The 14,509-nt window shown below is 42.6% G+C and overlaps 3 protein-coding genes across 3 annotated transcripts; 1 reads left to right on the top strand and 2 right to left on the bottom strand.

The window, feature by feature from the left end:
- Positions 1-204: 204 nt before the first annotated feature.
- Positions 205-5,674, bottom strand: nop2 (NOP2 nucleolar protein homolog (yeast)). The gene is made up of 16 exons (XM_079165199.1): positions 5,569-5,674; positions 4,768-4,895; positions 4,613-4,655; positions 4,472-4,533; positions 3,988-4,322; positions 3,496-3,709; positions 3,207-3,406; positions 3,001-3,090; positions 2,511-2,598; positions 2,244-2,384; positions 1,990-2,129; positions 1,804-1,893; positions 1,586-1,708; positions 1,386-1,483; positions 1,151-1,287; positions 205-1,055 (listed from the first exon to the last, which is right to left on the bottom strand). Exons 2-16 carry the CDS (start codon positions 4,871-4,873, stop codon positions 517-519), a joined length of 2,406 nt encoding a protein of 801 aa, XP_079021325.1. The 5' UTR covers positions 4,874-4,895; positions 5,569-5,674; the 3' UTR covers positions 205-516.
- A 395-nt stretch (positions 5,675-6,069) lies between these two features.
- emg1 (EMG1 N1-specific pseudouridine methyltransferase) lies at positions 6,070-7,791 on the top strand. Its single transcript, XM_079163887.1, has 5 exons — positions 6,070-6,222; positions 6,359-6,460; positions 6,810-6,951; positions 7,104-7,312; positions 7,395-7,791. Exons 1-5 carry the CDS (start codon positions 6,073-6,075, stop codon positions 7,506-7,508), a joined length of 717 nt encoding a protein of 238 aa, XP_079020013.1. The 5' UTR covers positions 6,070-6,072; the 3' UTR covers positions 7,509-7,791.
- A 1,048-nt stretch (positions 7,792-8,839) lies between these two features.
- kel (Kell metallo-endopeptidase (Kell blood group)) lies at positions 8,840-14,038 on the bottom strand. The gene is made up of 17 exons (XM_079165063.1): positions 13,918-14,038; positions 12,419-13,091; positions 12,185-12,306; positions 11,813-11,971; positions 11,634-11,705; positions 11,330-11,518; positions 11,078-11,238; positions 10,872-10,989; positions 10,684-10,779; positions 10,491-10,589; positions 10,333-10,410; positions 10,025-10,131; positions 9,852-9,941; positions 9,690-9,757; positions 9,411-9,571; positions 9,249-9,338; positions 8,840-9,158 (listed from the first exon to the last, which is right to left on the bottom strand). Exons 1-17 carry the CDS (start codon positions 13,972-13,974, stop codon positions 9,012-9,014), a joined length of 2,487 nt encoding a protein of 828 aa, XP_079021189.1. The 5' UTR covers positions 13,975-14,038; the 3' UTR covers positions 8,840-9,011.
- Positions 14,039-14,509: the final 471 nt, after the last annotated feature.

Below are 14,509 nucleotides of genomic sequence, written 5' to 3'. Positions count from 1 at the left end.
ATTACAAATTAAAATTGTAGATATCTGAAACTGGAATTGTGGCTTATCAAAACTAAATCGACAGGTCAAACTACGTTTGTAGATGTCTAATATGTAAAAGTGAAAGCTATTAAATGCTCAAAGTGTTCCATTGAGCTATACCCATCAAATGACCAGATGATCTTGATGTAGCAACCGATGAACGATGACTCAAACAAGTGATGATCAAGGTATCTTAAAAGATTTATTATGTATCACAGATTCATAGATTTATGGATGTTGTCCCACCCTGCAATTAAATCAACAGACAAACATTATGAATATTCTGGAATACATATAAAAAAAAGGGAGGACCCAACTTAAGTGAGAGCATCGCGAACCAGTCTAAGTCACCTGACAATGGGCCTTACAAATAACATCTGGCTGACACATACAGTACAATGCAGTACAGCACACACGTGTGTTGGGTGAAGGGATCTGGGTCTGCAGGGAAGCTCTACAAAGCTTTTACATAATCTGGTACAAGTTATCACGCTGTCACTCTCCGCCTTTTTTCCCCAACATGTGCGTCAACTTTCTGAATTTATTCTTTCCCATTCTGTCCGTTGCCTTCATGGGTGATTTTCTGTTTTTGCCCTGCTTTTTCTCAAATCTGCTCCCCTCCTTCTTGTCAGCATTTGATGCTTTCGTGTCATCAGCTGTCTTCACCGCGGGCTTCTTGGCCTCTGCCCCTTCCACAGTCTCTCCATCCATCTTGGCAATCTTTGCCTCTTTTGGTCCAGCAGGTGAGTCCTTTTTGCCTTGTGGCTTGATGTTTGCAGTTTTTGGTCCAGCAGGTGAGTCCTTCTTGCCTTTTGGCTTGATGTTTGCCTTTTTTGGTCCAGCAGGAGAGTCCTTCTTGCCTTTTGGCTTGATGTTTGCGGGTTTCTTGGCTGCTGTTCCATTGACTTGGGGTTTTCGCTTTAAGTCACCTGCCTTGCCGGGGACAATCTTCTTTGTCTTGGCACCGTTGGATGGTTTCTCTTTCGGAGAGCCTGTCACAGCCGTCGCCTCAGGAGCATCTGTATTTTCTTCTTCTACATAAATAACAGACAGACAGAGGATGAGTTCATGTTTAACATGTTAACTAACAGGATGAAAGTTGGCAAGTGCTCCTAAGAGAAAGAATTACCTTTTCCTGCCATCGCAGTTGGAACTACATTGGAGAATTTCTTCAGCTTGGCCACAAAAAACCCATCCATGTTGTGGGAATGAGGGTAAAATCGGCGAGCCAGTCGCATCGTAGGATGGAATCTACGTTCTTTGAACCTGAAACAATGGAAAAAACAAATTTAATGTTGAAGATCCGAGTACCTTCCTTTCAATAACTCAACCATTAAGAGAGAACGAAAGTTTATCGTATTTACCTGGTGAAGCCTTCCTTGCCAAAGTCAAGTCCAATGGGAACTAATTTGACATTTCTTTTCTTTAAAGCGTAGTCCACCACCCATTCATTCTCCTCCACCTGGTGGAACACATTTTGATCAGTACCCAAACCTCTTTCCTAAATACTCACATACAACATATAAACCTCAGAATGAATTAGCTGCCTGTACAGTGCACATACCATTATTGAACATGTGCAGTAGACCAGATATCCTCCTGAAGAGGACTCGGCATTGATAGAGTCAATGGCAGACAGAATCAGTTCTTTCTGCAGGTGAGCAGCTCGCTGGATGTCGGACTCGTCCTAATAGGAGGGTGGAAGAAAAAAACCTGATTAAACACTGTTAAAACCAAAAGTAAATGTTTGAGTGCATACGTAAACAGTGAACGGTGTTTCACCTTGCTGGTCTTCACAGCTGGATCTTTAGCGATGACTCCTGTGCCTGAGCACGGAGCATCAAGCAGCACTCTGTCAAACCCACTCATCACCTGTGGGCAAAACGTTTTCAACAAGTTAGCACACGTTCTAAAACTCTAGGGGTAAACCACAGAGATTATGTTTTTCTACAGATGTATGAACGTCACCTTTGGGAACTGCCTTCCATCATAGTTGCAGATGATAGTGTTGGTGACCCCCAGGCGGTGGACGTTGCCCACGACGCTCTTCAATCTGTCAGCGTTGGCGTCGTTCGCCACGATCATCCCAGTGTTTCTCATCAGCTGAGCTGAGGGCGGAACGTTCACAAATGTCGGTAAACAGATTTGACAAGACCATTTGAAACCATTTTAAAACGCCTTATAAAATGAGTATAACAATGTATAACTGCAGCACGTCTTACCGATATAGGTGGTCTTGCCTCCTGGAGCTGCGCTCATGTCCAACACCAACTCTCCCTCCTGTGGAGAGAGCGCCATGACGGGCAGAAAACTGGAGGCTCCTTGCAGCATATACTGACCAGACAGATACTCTGGGGTCGCACCTGTTTTAAAACACGGAAGGAATTACAATTAAAGCACGTGTGGTTACAGTCGGCCTCAGATATTCTCCACCAAAAGATCGTCAACAGCTTCAGTCAGATCGTTGATGTGAATGTGCTGAAACGTACCAACAGGCACTGAGGAGTCATAGATGACCAAACCAACTTTAGACCATTTTCCCAGTGGATCGAGGTTCACTCCTCTGTTGATCAAGGCCTAAAACAAGGAAACACAGAGAACAGAGTTCAACAAACGAGGACTTGAAGGCAGCATTTCACACGAGACACATTAGTCATTTGATGAGGGGGTTCTTGTGTTGTTTAGTGGTGGTTTCTGATATACCTCAAAACTAAAGCCAAACAATCAACATTCGTATATATTTTAAACTTTAATTTATTTCAGCCACTTGTTTTATAAAAAGGCTACTCCGAGTGTAGCTTTTCTTTGGCTAACTGCAGAACTCGCATATTGTCATTTCCTTGACCTAAAGTGCTGTTAAATCCTTTAACAAATCAATTATATTACTACTAAATGTTTGCTTCTTAGTGAGTTGACTTGCAAGAAATACTACAAAGCACATTAAGAATTTTAAGAATCTCTCCCACCCCGAGCAGTTACCTGAGCAAGATCCCTCCGCCTTGTTTTCAGTGTGTTGGTCCGAATAGTGACGGGTCTCTGAATTTCATTGGCCTCAAGGAAATCAACCAGCTGTAAGCAAGAAAGAGGTCAAAACTGATTCATTAATATTTTTTTTTTCAAGAAATAATTTCACTCCACACACAAAAGTATGAGAAGAAAATCACAATGTCTGAGAGATCACCCACCTCTGAGAGAGGGAAGAGGTCCATTAACTTATCAAGGAGGAAGTGGTTGTAGCTGTAATAAGTACAGAGATCCTTCTTCAGAAGAGAGATGTACTCTGCTCTTTCTTTGCCCTCTTCCCTTTTTGTAGAGAAATTACAAAGGACATCGATGTTGTCCTTAATTCTTTGATAGATTGACTTCAGGTCCAGGGGAAGGATGCCTAACAACGCAGATAAGAGACATATTTAGAACTCTTTTGCTGCTTTTAAAAGAGAAGAAACTTTTTGGAAAGAATTGTAAATCACTCACCTTCCTTCTCACTTTCCTCTGCACCAGGTAGCCTAAATGTATCCATTTCATCCATGTTGGCTTGTACTGTGTCTTCCTCATCCGTGTCAGCATCTGATTTCTTTTTCTCTTCACCAACATCTTCCTCATCATCATCATCATCATCATCACTCTCGAGACCCAAGGTTTCTTTCAGCTTTTTCGCTTTCTTGGCTGCACGCTCAATGGGAAGAAGCTAAATGTGAAAAAGAAAGTAAAGTTGTGACTAAATCAAATTAACTGTTCACCACATTGACCAGCCAACACACTCCAGGATTTTGTTGCCACACCTAATGACACAATATATCAACCGTGAAGTGGGAGGACATTTTAAGTCAATTAGGGATTGTATGGTCAAATTAGCAGTTTTGGCCAATAATTAAATTTAAACAATTGAATCACAATTGTAGTCAAATGTTGAGTCTTAAATACAGAAACGCAACAAAGTGGTGACTGGCAAAAAGTTTAACTTACATCCTCTCCATCACTGTCTTCTTCCACTGCTTCCTCACCACTGCTGTCATCAAGCGCACCATAGTCGTCAACCATTTCTTCATCATCATCGTCGTCGTCATCCTTATCATTCTCCTTCACTTCTTTAATTCCTAATTTGGCACCCTTCTTTCCTTGGTCCTTTCCTCCCTTCTTCGTCTGTGTCTGTGTCTGTTCCTGCTGCTGCTCCTCCTCCTCCTCGTCCTCGTCCTCGTCTTCCTCCCAGTGCTCGTCGTCACTGTCGTCATCATCACCTTCATCAATTTTTCTCTTCCTCGTTGCTGGTTTCAACCATTTACTGTTCTCATCAGTGAATCCTTTAGGATGAAAAGAAACATAATAAATACCACATATTTAAAAATGTACTTTAGCAATAGTTCAAAGGCACATCAGTTGAAAGTCAAACACACAGTTAATAGTTTTCTTCTATCCACCAACACTGATGTGCAAACACTGATGTGGATACCTTTCTTGGGCTGTTCCTCAGCAGCATCTTTAGGCTTTTTTTTCTCGACTCTTTTTGCGGCTCTGTAAAATGACAATATGAATGAGTAACTTGTAAACAGAGTAATGTTATTTTATGTTGTATAATCAGTCATCTTCTTACCTTTTCCTGCCTCTACTTGACAGGCGTTTTGGTGCTGGTTCCTCTGCAAACAGAAAAAAAACACTTGATGCAGTCAGCAAAAACAAAGTGCTTCTAAACTTTATGGGATAGATTTCCAGAGTTAATATGCATCTTTATAAATAGCTGATAATCACCAGCAGTTATGAACTTGGCCAACTCAGTCTCTGCTCCTTTCTGCTTCCTGGATTTCCTTCCTGGCCCTCTCTTCACCGTGTTGGTGGGATCCAACTTACGACCCATGACTCCAAGCTACACAGACACTCTGTAAAGGACAGGAAAATAATGTTTCATCATTTACAATCAAATCAGGATATAAGAGCTCACCTATAATAATTTCTTAAAAACAAAGATATTGTTGTCTTTGGTAGAAGACAGCGGCAGTTATTGAAGGAAGCCGAAGTCAGCTCATAATGTCAAACAGAGAAACTGTCAAAAACTGTAACCTTATCTTAAGTAATTAAAATTAATCGATGGTGACTGAGCTCTGGGGGAAACAGGCCTGCAGACCAACTGTATGACATGAAGTCACTTGTGATCATTATTATTATTATTATTATGTAAGACACACACTTCCATGGGTATCTAATTTAAAAGTGATCAAGGGGCAGGCCAGGTGCAGTCTCACACGTGACTCAGTTCACCATAGATACATGTTTGTACTTTCTACAGATGGAATTTTATATGGATTCAAAATTACATTTCTGGAGACACGCGTACCCTAAATGTTGAATTATAATGCGTTCAAACGGTTTTCTTTAACAGTGACATAGTACTGACAAAATAAGCTGTAACGACCAGCCAGACACAGAACATTAACGTGAGTTGACCCAACTCCGCATGTCGTGTTTTCAAGTTACAATTACGACCTCGGTTATTAACACTGACTGACTGAGTCTTTACATAATTATCTCAGCAACAATTCTCCACAAACTCACCGGTGAATCTGTTCCTCTTGATCAAACGTCTGCTCGTACGCTGTAAGATTAAAATACCCACACGTGAATTTTCCTTCAACACGTTGTGGAAGAACATCCGGCGCACATGAGTGAGGTCACGACGGTGTCGACGGTGCCGATGGTGTTCTGGGCGCGCGCTTGCACTAATAAAAATGTTTTCTTTATACATAAAATAATAACTTTAATAATAATAACTTTATTTATATAGCACTTTTAAAAACATAATTTTTAATTAAAAAAATATATATATAGTAAATAATTTTGTAAATCAACAAATAGAAAGAAAATAGAAAAGCGACGAGATCACATAAAAGCCAGTTTGTAAAAATGTGTTTTAAGAAGTAATTTAAAGTAGAAAATAGCACGTTATTACAGTATTGCCGTTGCTTTTGACATACGCAGTTATTTGTTGTAAGTCTCGTGAACGCGCACTTTTTTTTTGCAGTGACGCACCTATTCTGCGACAATCCAGCCGAACGCATCATGGCGGCCCCTAATGAGAAGAAGCGTGGTCTTGAACATTTGGACGAATATGAGCCAAAACCTGCCAAACATCTCCGCAGCCTGCACGACCGCATGGCGGACAGGAGGCTGGTTGTCGTTCTGGAGGGAGCGTCGTTAGAAACAGTCAAGGTGAAGCGTCAGGCTCGTGTTTGTTTGGTGTTGTGATGCAGCCCCCTGCCTCCCACCAGTGGAAGTGGCATCAGTCACCATACCTTTCTTTAACTTGAGCTAACTTTACAGTAAGTACATGTTTTGTATTTCACAGGTCGGAAAAACCTTTGAGCTGCTAAACTGTGACCAACACAAAAATATAATCGTCAAAAGTGGAAGGAATCCGGGACATATAAGACCTGACATCACACATCAGGTAAGCACTCAATAAATACAACACTTAACATCAAAACTCTCAGAAACACAGATCAGCCTCGAAATCCCGATGTTGTTCTGAGTCTAAAAATCAATCTGGTGAATTGTAATGTTCATGGTCCTGGTGCATTGGAGATGCACCAATACAGTACAATGTCAAATTGTCTGTTTTCAGCTATTTAAAGCAGTAATAGTATCAATACAATTCTACTGCCAGTATTTGTTGAAATGTATAACTTTATAATAGCGTTTTAGGTCCTTTGTGTTTTCATTTTCTTTCTCTGTCATGGCTATGTAGTAGTAGTTTTTTTTTAAATAAATAACTTCAATATTTTATTTCCTTTTATTAGTCTCTACTCATGCTGATGGACAGCCCACTGAACAGGGCAGGCCTGTTGCAGGTTTACATCCATACAGAGAAAAACGCCTTAATAGAGATCAACCCACAGACCCGCATCCCAAGGACCTTTACTCGCTTCTGTGGCCTTATGGGTAAACTATTCATTTTGAATGCTTTCATGAGTTGATGTTTGTCTAGACAGAGTAAAAAACATTGAGTCACCCATTTTATTGTTTCATGTCCTAAACTCTTCCTCTGCTTAGCTGATCTCCTGCTCATTCTCTCTTCTCTTCTTGTATTTTAGTTCAGCTGCTGCACAAGCTGAGTGTCAGGGCTGCTGACGGTCCTCAGAGGCTTTTGAGGATGATTAAAAACCCGGTGTCTGACCATCTGCCTCCCGGCTGCCCTCGCATGTCCACCTCCTTCTCTGCTGCCGGAGAGGCCGTCTGTCCTCGGACTTTGGTGCCAGAGGGACCGGCTGCGGTGGTGATTGGAGCCTTTGCACATGGAGCGGTAAGAAGCGGCTATACGTGGTGGCTTATTCACTGCTCTGAGCATCAAATATCTGTGTTACCGATCCTTTTGTCTTCGTTAGGTGAATGTGGACTACACAGAGAAGACGGTGTCCATCAGTAACTACCCGCTCTCTGCGGCACTGACCTGTGCGAAGATGTGCTCTGCCTTTGAGGAAGTGTGGGGTGTCCAGTGACAAACTGGTGTTGACCTGGCAGAGACAGTAGAGTACATGGACTTTTGTTTTCATGGACTAGGAATGGATATGATGTCCATTTCACCAGTGATGCCGTATGGACCAGAGACATTTATCCTGTTATACAATGCATGTGTATACTTGTATGATGGTGTTTGGCCACCATGTGGAAAAAAACAGTTTCTGTACGAAATGTTCCTTTTTTATTTAGGAGTGTGGCTGTTTTTTTTATACCATTATCAAATGCACCATTTACTGGGTTTTGGATAATCAATCAATACAGTTGCATTAAAATATTTGACTAAATGATGAGTGGTTTTCTTTCATATAGACCGATAAGAGTGAAATTCACATGGGAGACTAAATATTCAGAGGTGATAAAGTACATGGATTACCCTGAGAGCATGGAACCTACGTGTACAATGAAAATAAGACGATAGGAAGTCATTTTCAACTGATGCATCAAAAGAAAATATAGAATTTCAGATTGCTTGAAAGGTTTTAGTTTATTACTGCTCACCATAAATGACTCTAAATGCTAATAGTAGCAAGCTGTTTTTAATCTTGGCCTCTGGGAAGTCTTATCTGGATGTCTGTTTTGCTTTGGTCGACGTCTGCAGGCCCTTAGTGCGGTTTCTTCCCTGCTGGCTTTGGTGATTTTCCTCTTGCTTGGGGTGTCTTCCTTCTTGGTTCGTGTGATTTGGCCGCTTCTCTGCAAGTCTTTCCTTTTGGTTTGAGAGTCTTTCCGGCCCGTCTCTGTGACTTTTCCGCTCCTTTGGAAGATTTGCTGGCTGTTTTTTCTCTGCCTCAGATCAGCTTTTGAATTTGGGGATTTCAGACTGCTTGTCCTTACAAGTTGCTTTGTGTCTGTTTCTGATTTTTGTAGAAAATAAAGGATTCAGAGTGACTATTTGTTTTATCACTTTTAACGTTGTATTGTCTTTTGCTGTAATGTTGTTATTAGCATTTCCCTTTGCGCCTCTAGGTGCTGCTTTTTTGTCTGTGGCCTTTTTCCGCACTTTTGCTGTTCGCCTATTTCGTGTTTCAGAGAGAAATCTCAAAATCTCTCCAAAATCCATTTGGCCTGATTTCTTTTCTAATAATTATTTTGTTGTTGTCAGAGGTGAGTGTCTTCATCACCTAGGAGACAAGCTCATTTAAGACTTTTTTTCTTTTTACCGTGGTAGCATGCAAAGCGAGAAGGTAGATCTGTGAAACATGAAGTGGAAACATGTTTATTTTATGAACATGAATATGCAACAGCGTGTACAATCTATGGAAATCCAAACATATCTTAACTACTGATACAAAAAATGTCAGGTTTTTATTTACCTGTACATAATCCCACACGTATAATAATAATAATAAACTATCTTTGCAACAAAAGTTTGTAAACATCAGTGCGCTGTATTTCTACAGCACCAAGTGTTAGGCCAGACAAATCCATAATAATAATCAATAACTACAAAAACAAAACCCTGCTGGTCTTCAGAGGAGTGCTACTCAGCATGTTTGTAATGAATGCTGCTGGGTTTTGTTGAGGCACTGCAGGCTTGTAGGACACAGCTCAGATTTGGCACAAATCACTGTAATCAAGAAGGAGGGCTCCAAGGGCATAAATTTGCTATATGGGTCTGAGTCACAGTGAACCTGGAAAGAGAATATAATAAAAAAAACATGCGATCAGTAGCTGAGGGGAAAGGTGATGACAATTGTAACCTAATAATAAAACCACTGTACCTGTGAAAAAGAGGTGAGAAACAGACGAGTGTGTGACAGTCCTGAGATGGAGGTGTCATTCGGATGGTTCTTTAGACTCTGATGATAAGCCTGTGGAGAAAAAGTGTGGATGTATGAGCTCAAATGTTAAACAGAGACGAAAGCCCGAAGATTGCTGCTCACCTGCAATGCTATCTGCAGTGCAGAATACTGCACCCACAGCTCCTGCTGCTGCGCTGCTGAGAGAGAAAACACTCCACCTCGGCCCGCTTTTTCTGTCACAGTGAGGTAGTGAGCCCACACGCATTCCCCCACAGCATGCACCATCTCACTGTGAGAGTAAACTACAACACAACAGACAGACAGACAGAAGAAGGCAGTTTTGATATCTGAAAAACAGTTTGTTATTAAAGCGGGCATGCGTATGTAAACCCAAACATGACAAATAGGAGCTTCTCTTACCATCAGGCAAAATCAGGTGGAGGATATCTTTGGCGATAAGGAAACCCATCACACCATAATTCATTGCCCTGTTTAGATATAATACAAAAGGTGTACTGTAATGTTCAATAATAACATGTGAAAACCCTTTAAAAGTCTTTTTAAAATCAGTGTACACTTTACCTAGGATAGGTAGGATGGAAGAGAGGAGGGATAAACATTCCCATGGGAAAGAGGAGCTCATCACCCAGGAGAAATGGCGTGACAGAAAGACTAATAGAAAAGAGAAAAGACTAAATACATACTGAAAACATTCATATCCACTCTCCCCTATAGGAACAGAGGCCGGCACTTACATATGAGCCGCCTCTGCCTTCTCAGTCAAGAGCTGACTGCGTCTCTTTTGCCACAAGGAAAGTGACTGGACATAGTTGGAGAAGAAGCTATTTGAGCCGACCGTCACCTGGAATCAAAACAGATTAAAATGAGGTATTTCACATTAAATGTAAAACAGTTCGGTGCAATACAAATTATATTAGAAAAAACTGTTGTGTTAAGCGAGTTTGGGTGGGTTTAGATAGGATTAAATTCACCGCGAAGAGGTTTAACCGAATATAGAGGTGACCAGCTAATATGTTAGAGCCAATGGCGGTCCGTAACGTACCTTGGAAAAAAGCCGGTCGAGCTCAGCCTCACTAGAGATCTCCTTTGTAGTCCAAAGTCTTGGAATTAAAGACTGAACCTGGAGGAGGACAGGACGTTTTCTTGATATCAAAATGCTGTTTCAGGAAGTACAATGACAGTACCTGCTTCACTTCTTACCTTTTTCATGACAAACTGGAGAGACTTCTGATCTGTCCACTTGAGTTCATGTAGTTTGGACTTGAAGGAGGTAAAGATATTTTGACTAATCTCCTCTGCCTGTTGAACAATGAACATCTTAAATACCCATCAGCCTTAAAATTCAACTGGAGCACAACTAATTATGTCCTAAATCACCATGATGGCCACTCACCTCTCTGTGCGCTGTCCTTTTACTGAGAAGGTGGGTAAGAACTAAGTCAAATCCTCTCTCAGTCTCTAAGACACAGTGTTTCCAGCGATCAGCTACCTGGTGAAGAGGCCCATGTGACTCAACAAACCAACTCAAAGGTGTCATCTTTTTGAAAAAAAGTACAGTAGGCTTTGTCTGTGTTGACTCACCTCTTCAGCGTCACCCAGAGCCGTAGACAAACTCTTTGCTGTTTCAGAAAACCTGGAGTCTAGAGCAGGCATCAGGGTGTGCAGCAGACTGAGGAACATGTACGTATGAACGGGGCTGCTGAGTGGGCAGCACATGGTTAAAAAAAACAGCCACAAAACAGGAGAAGCCTATGCATGTTTGATCGTGGTTTGTGTCACTGTAGTACCTGGTGCTCGGCTCACGCTTGTTCAGCCATTTGCCAATGACGCGGGACATTTGCACAATGTAGGGCGAGTTATGCAGAAGGACATGATCATCTTCGATGAGTGGCAGTGGATGGAAAGCGGCCTGCAGACAGCCCAGCCAATCAATGGCAGGGGCCTGCTTCTGTTGGCAGATTTACGCAACGAAAGTAAATTAATGCGGCGGATTCAGTCACGGTATGTTTGTATAGCGACCCATTCCCTTCCTCTTGTACCTGAAGTTCTCTGATGGTCATGCGCTGATAAAGCTGTCCTTTCGACAGGCGAAAGTGCAGAGGTGTAGCAGCCACGGCGAGCTCAGAGGACATAGAGATGAAGGTGCCCACGTGGATCATGCTGCTGCTGGGAGGGGCCCCCAACAATGCCAGGTACCTCTCACATGCTGCCAAGAAGGGACGTAGCGTCTGGATGAAAAGAGACAGGAGAATGATAAAGCAATGCATTAGTGGGATGGATGAATATTGTTTACTCATTAAAAGACATTTCTTGAATCAATAACGGTCTGGCTGAGTCACCTACCTGAGTTTTAGCTTGAGGCTTCAGTTTCTTGCTGTTCCATTCAATCGGGATCAACAGATCTGGCTGATCAATCTGTTGACAGAGGGGAGACTTGAGTTAAAGCAATAAGATGAAGCCTACTTTGCCATGACAGTGCTCCCACCAGCATGTTAGGACAAATTACTCTAATGGATACCGGCCTGTATATATCTTTTGGTTGTCCCGCGGGCAATTTCATTTGGGTCTTTGCCCACATAGAGGTTGAAGAATGGAAAGGTGGCGTAGTCTCTCATGAGCAGTCTCAGGGTGGAGTTAAAGTCGGTCCGATTCCACCGGCCCGATACTGCCCAGCCCCCTAGCTGCATACAGAGAGAGACAGAGACAGAGGTTATGCACAATCATTATACGACATCGTGCTAAGTGGAAGAACACATCATCTCTTTGTGTTGAGATTTCATGTTTAACTCACAGATGAATTCCTCCTAAACTTTGCAGCATCCAACATTTGACAACCTTTCTATTGGGATTAATCAGCCAAAAGCTCACAATATAAGGGCATTTAATTATCTCACTTTCTGGATGAGTGCGAGGAAGGGCTCCGCTCCAGCTGTTTCTATGGATTTGGTGTCCAAACAGGAATGGTAAAATGCTTTGGCCTTTTGCACTGCTGTACTACCCGGTCTGTTGTTTGATTCTGACAAACAGTACAAGAAAAGACACGATTCAGACAGTATAATATAATACAAATAAAGCAATACAATGCAGAGTGGTGTACATTAGAGGACATTTAGGTTGCATACTACTACCCAAAATCTCCCTGAGATACTGCAGCAGCACTGTGTTTCTCTCCGGTATTTTCTCCTTTCTCAGTCCTCCATCTTCTCTCTCTTTACTCTGTCCTCTCCTCTCTGTCCACACAGCCTTTTCTTTCCGGTTCTGTGGATGTCCAGGGATGCCCTGCCCTCTTTGCCTCCCCCCATTGTCTGGTGAAAGTATATCAGATCCACAGGTGAACAAGAAGTAATCGCAGGGCTGCGTGAAGGGGTCGGCAGATATGGACAGACGGGCTGAGGCCCACTGACAGGCTGGGGAGAGACACTGGGGAGAGACACCCTCTCTCACTGTGGGAGAGAGGGAGAGAAGAGTCGGAGAAAATGGTGTAATGGTGTTGTGTTTCTCTGGAGGCCTACCTTTGCCTGCCTGGATATTGCTATTTTGATGATTATAATGCATATAGTAAACAAGTCCCAGAATGGCACTATATAAGGAGAGCCCCAAAAGGAGGCAGAGCAGCCTTTGAGGATTTATCCACACTGCTTGTTGCTGGTGCTCGGGGTTAGACTCTGACAGCTGTGGCTCAAGCTGGAGCTGCGTTTGCTGATGGGTGTCGGAAGGATCTTGGGTGGGGAGTGGCAGCTGAAACAGAGGTGGAGGCTGGAGCCCCCTCCCAGGTGATGATGGCTGGACTGATAGCTGAGGCTGGAAGTGAGCAAGGGAAACAAGAATGCAACTGGGTCAAAAAAATATATGCATGTATATATATAAAGATATACATACATATACATAGATGTATACACACGCAATCATCATTTGCTGCCACATAAAACAGTGTTGCGTTCAATACAAGTTTGAGTACGAGTGTGGTCGTTAACTGGTCATGTCCCACCATCACAGATCTTTAGTAGAACTGGGTCCACAACGTCACCACAAGACCCAACAGTGATTTCTTGTGTCCCAGAACCCTCTGATCATTCACCTCTCCCCAAAACACATCCATATGTACGCAAAGAACCACTACTTTCACTACTGCTGGCTTGTGAGAGCCCACGCAGTTCAGGAAGTAAATCTTAGTATTAGCTGCTACATGATATGAACCTCACTACAAAGTGGATATTCATGTATCTCAAGTTTTAATCAGAGCAACTAACACCAGATTAAACAGCATAACTACAGTATATATGTAGATACCTCCACTGAGGTCTACTTCCCCGTTCAGTAGAATCTCACCACATGTTAATATCACTGGCACTGGTCAGCAGCTTGTTTATGAGCAACATGTTTGCTGTCAACTCTTTTCCAAAGTTACCAGAAAATACTGATACAAACAACAGCAGTTTGTATTTTGCAACACAAAGCACATTGCAGACCTCACCAAACCGTATAATTTGAGTAACAACATTTTCCAGGAACATAGATGGCTTTTCTCCACTTTTCCAAGTTAGCTTGACAACCATGTGAACATAACAAATACAAACACAACTTCATAACGACACGGACGGCTTTTAGTGTTCTGTAAAGATCCTACCTCAAGCTCTATTGGAGTTTCACTCATTCTTAGCAGATGGATGGTTGTCTTTTGCATTTGATGTGTCCCATGTGCTCCCTCCTCCTGCTGTCCCTGCGTCAAACAGCTGTCATCTCAGCTCTCTATCTCTCTCTCTTCATCACTCACTTTTCTCCTCATCTGACACTCTGATAAAAAACAACCCTGCAGGCTGCGTCTTACTCTCTTCTCCAGAACACAGACAATCAAGCAAAGACTATGGTTCTGCTGTGGGACATGCATGTGGATGTTTTGGGGTTCGTGAACACGGGAGAAACTAAACCCGCACCTGCCTGCAGGGTTAGAGGCCTGAGAACAGAAGGCGTCAGCTGGTAAGTTGAGGCCATCAAATCGTTTTTGCTGATACATTGTTACGTCGCATTGAATGAGGGCAAGTGTGGAAAGTAAACACTCTCAGACGCACGCACACACATGTCCGCTGTCGTCACTATCGGTGCAACACATGGCTGTTAACGACTGATAGAGCGGTTTAGCGTCCTGGAGGTGTAACAGTGTAGCACATCGTTGAGTCTGGGAGGAAACACGTTGCATGGATGTCACATGGAGCCCGACC

This window comes from Pholis gunnellus, assembly GCF_910591455.1.
Source record: "Pholis gunnellus genome assembly, chromosome: 8".
In the NCBI taxonomy this organism is placed as follows: domain Eukaryota; kingdom Metazoa; phylum Chordata; class Actinopteri; order Perciformes; family Pholidae; genus Pholis; species Pholis gunnellus.
The sequence above is the reverse complement of the archived record's forward strand: the minus strand, read 5'-3'. Positions and strand labels throughout refer to the sequence as shown.

Bases quoted from the DNA above. Each gene is read 5' to 3' on its own strand.
- nop2 (XM_079165199.1), bottom strand. From the start codon at position 4,873: ATGGGTCGTAAGTTGGATCCCACCAACACGGTGAAGAGAGGGCCAGGA. The intron at 2,599-3,000 runs GTAACTGCTCGG...TCCTTGTTTTAG, and splicing joins GGCGGAGGGATCTTGCTCAG to GCCTTGATCAACAGAGGAGT. The intron at 1,056-1,150 runs GTAATTCTTTCT...TTATTTATGTAG, and splicing joins AACTGCGATGGCAGGAAAAG to AAGAAGAAAATACAGATGCT.
- emg1 (XM_079163887.1), top strand. From the start codon at position 6,073: ATGGCGGCCCCTAATGAGAAGAAGCGTGGTCTTGAACATTTGGACGAA. The intron at 6,461-6,809 runs GTAAGCACTCAA...TCCTTTTATTAG, and splicing joins GACCTGACATCACACATCAG to TCTCTACTCATGCTGATGGA. The intron at 7,313-7,394 runs GTAAGAAGCGGC...TGTCTTCGTTAG, and splicing joins GAGCCTTTGCACATGGAGCG to GTGAATGTGGACTACACAGA.
- kel (XM_079165063.1), bottom strand. From the start codon at position 13,974: ATGCAAAAGACAACCATCCATCTGCTAAGAATGAGTGAAACTCCAATA. The intron at 10,411-10,490 runs GTAAGAAGTGAA...GTCCTCCTCCAG, and splicing joins TCCAGTTTGTCATGAAAAAG to GTTCAGTCTTTAATTCCAAG. The intron at 9,572-9,689 runs GTAAGAGAAGCT...GTTGTGTTGTAG, and splicing joins CCACCTGATTTTGCCTGATG to TTTACTCTCACAGTGAGATG.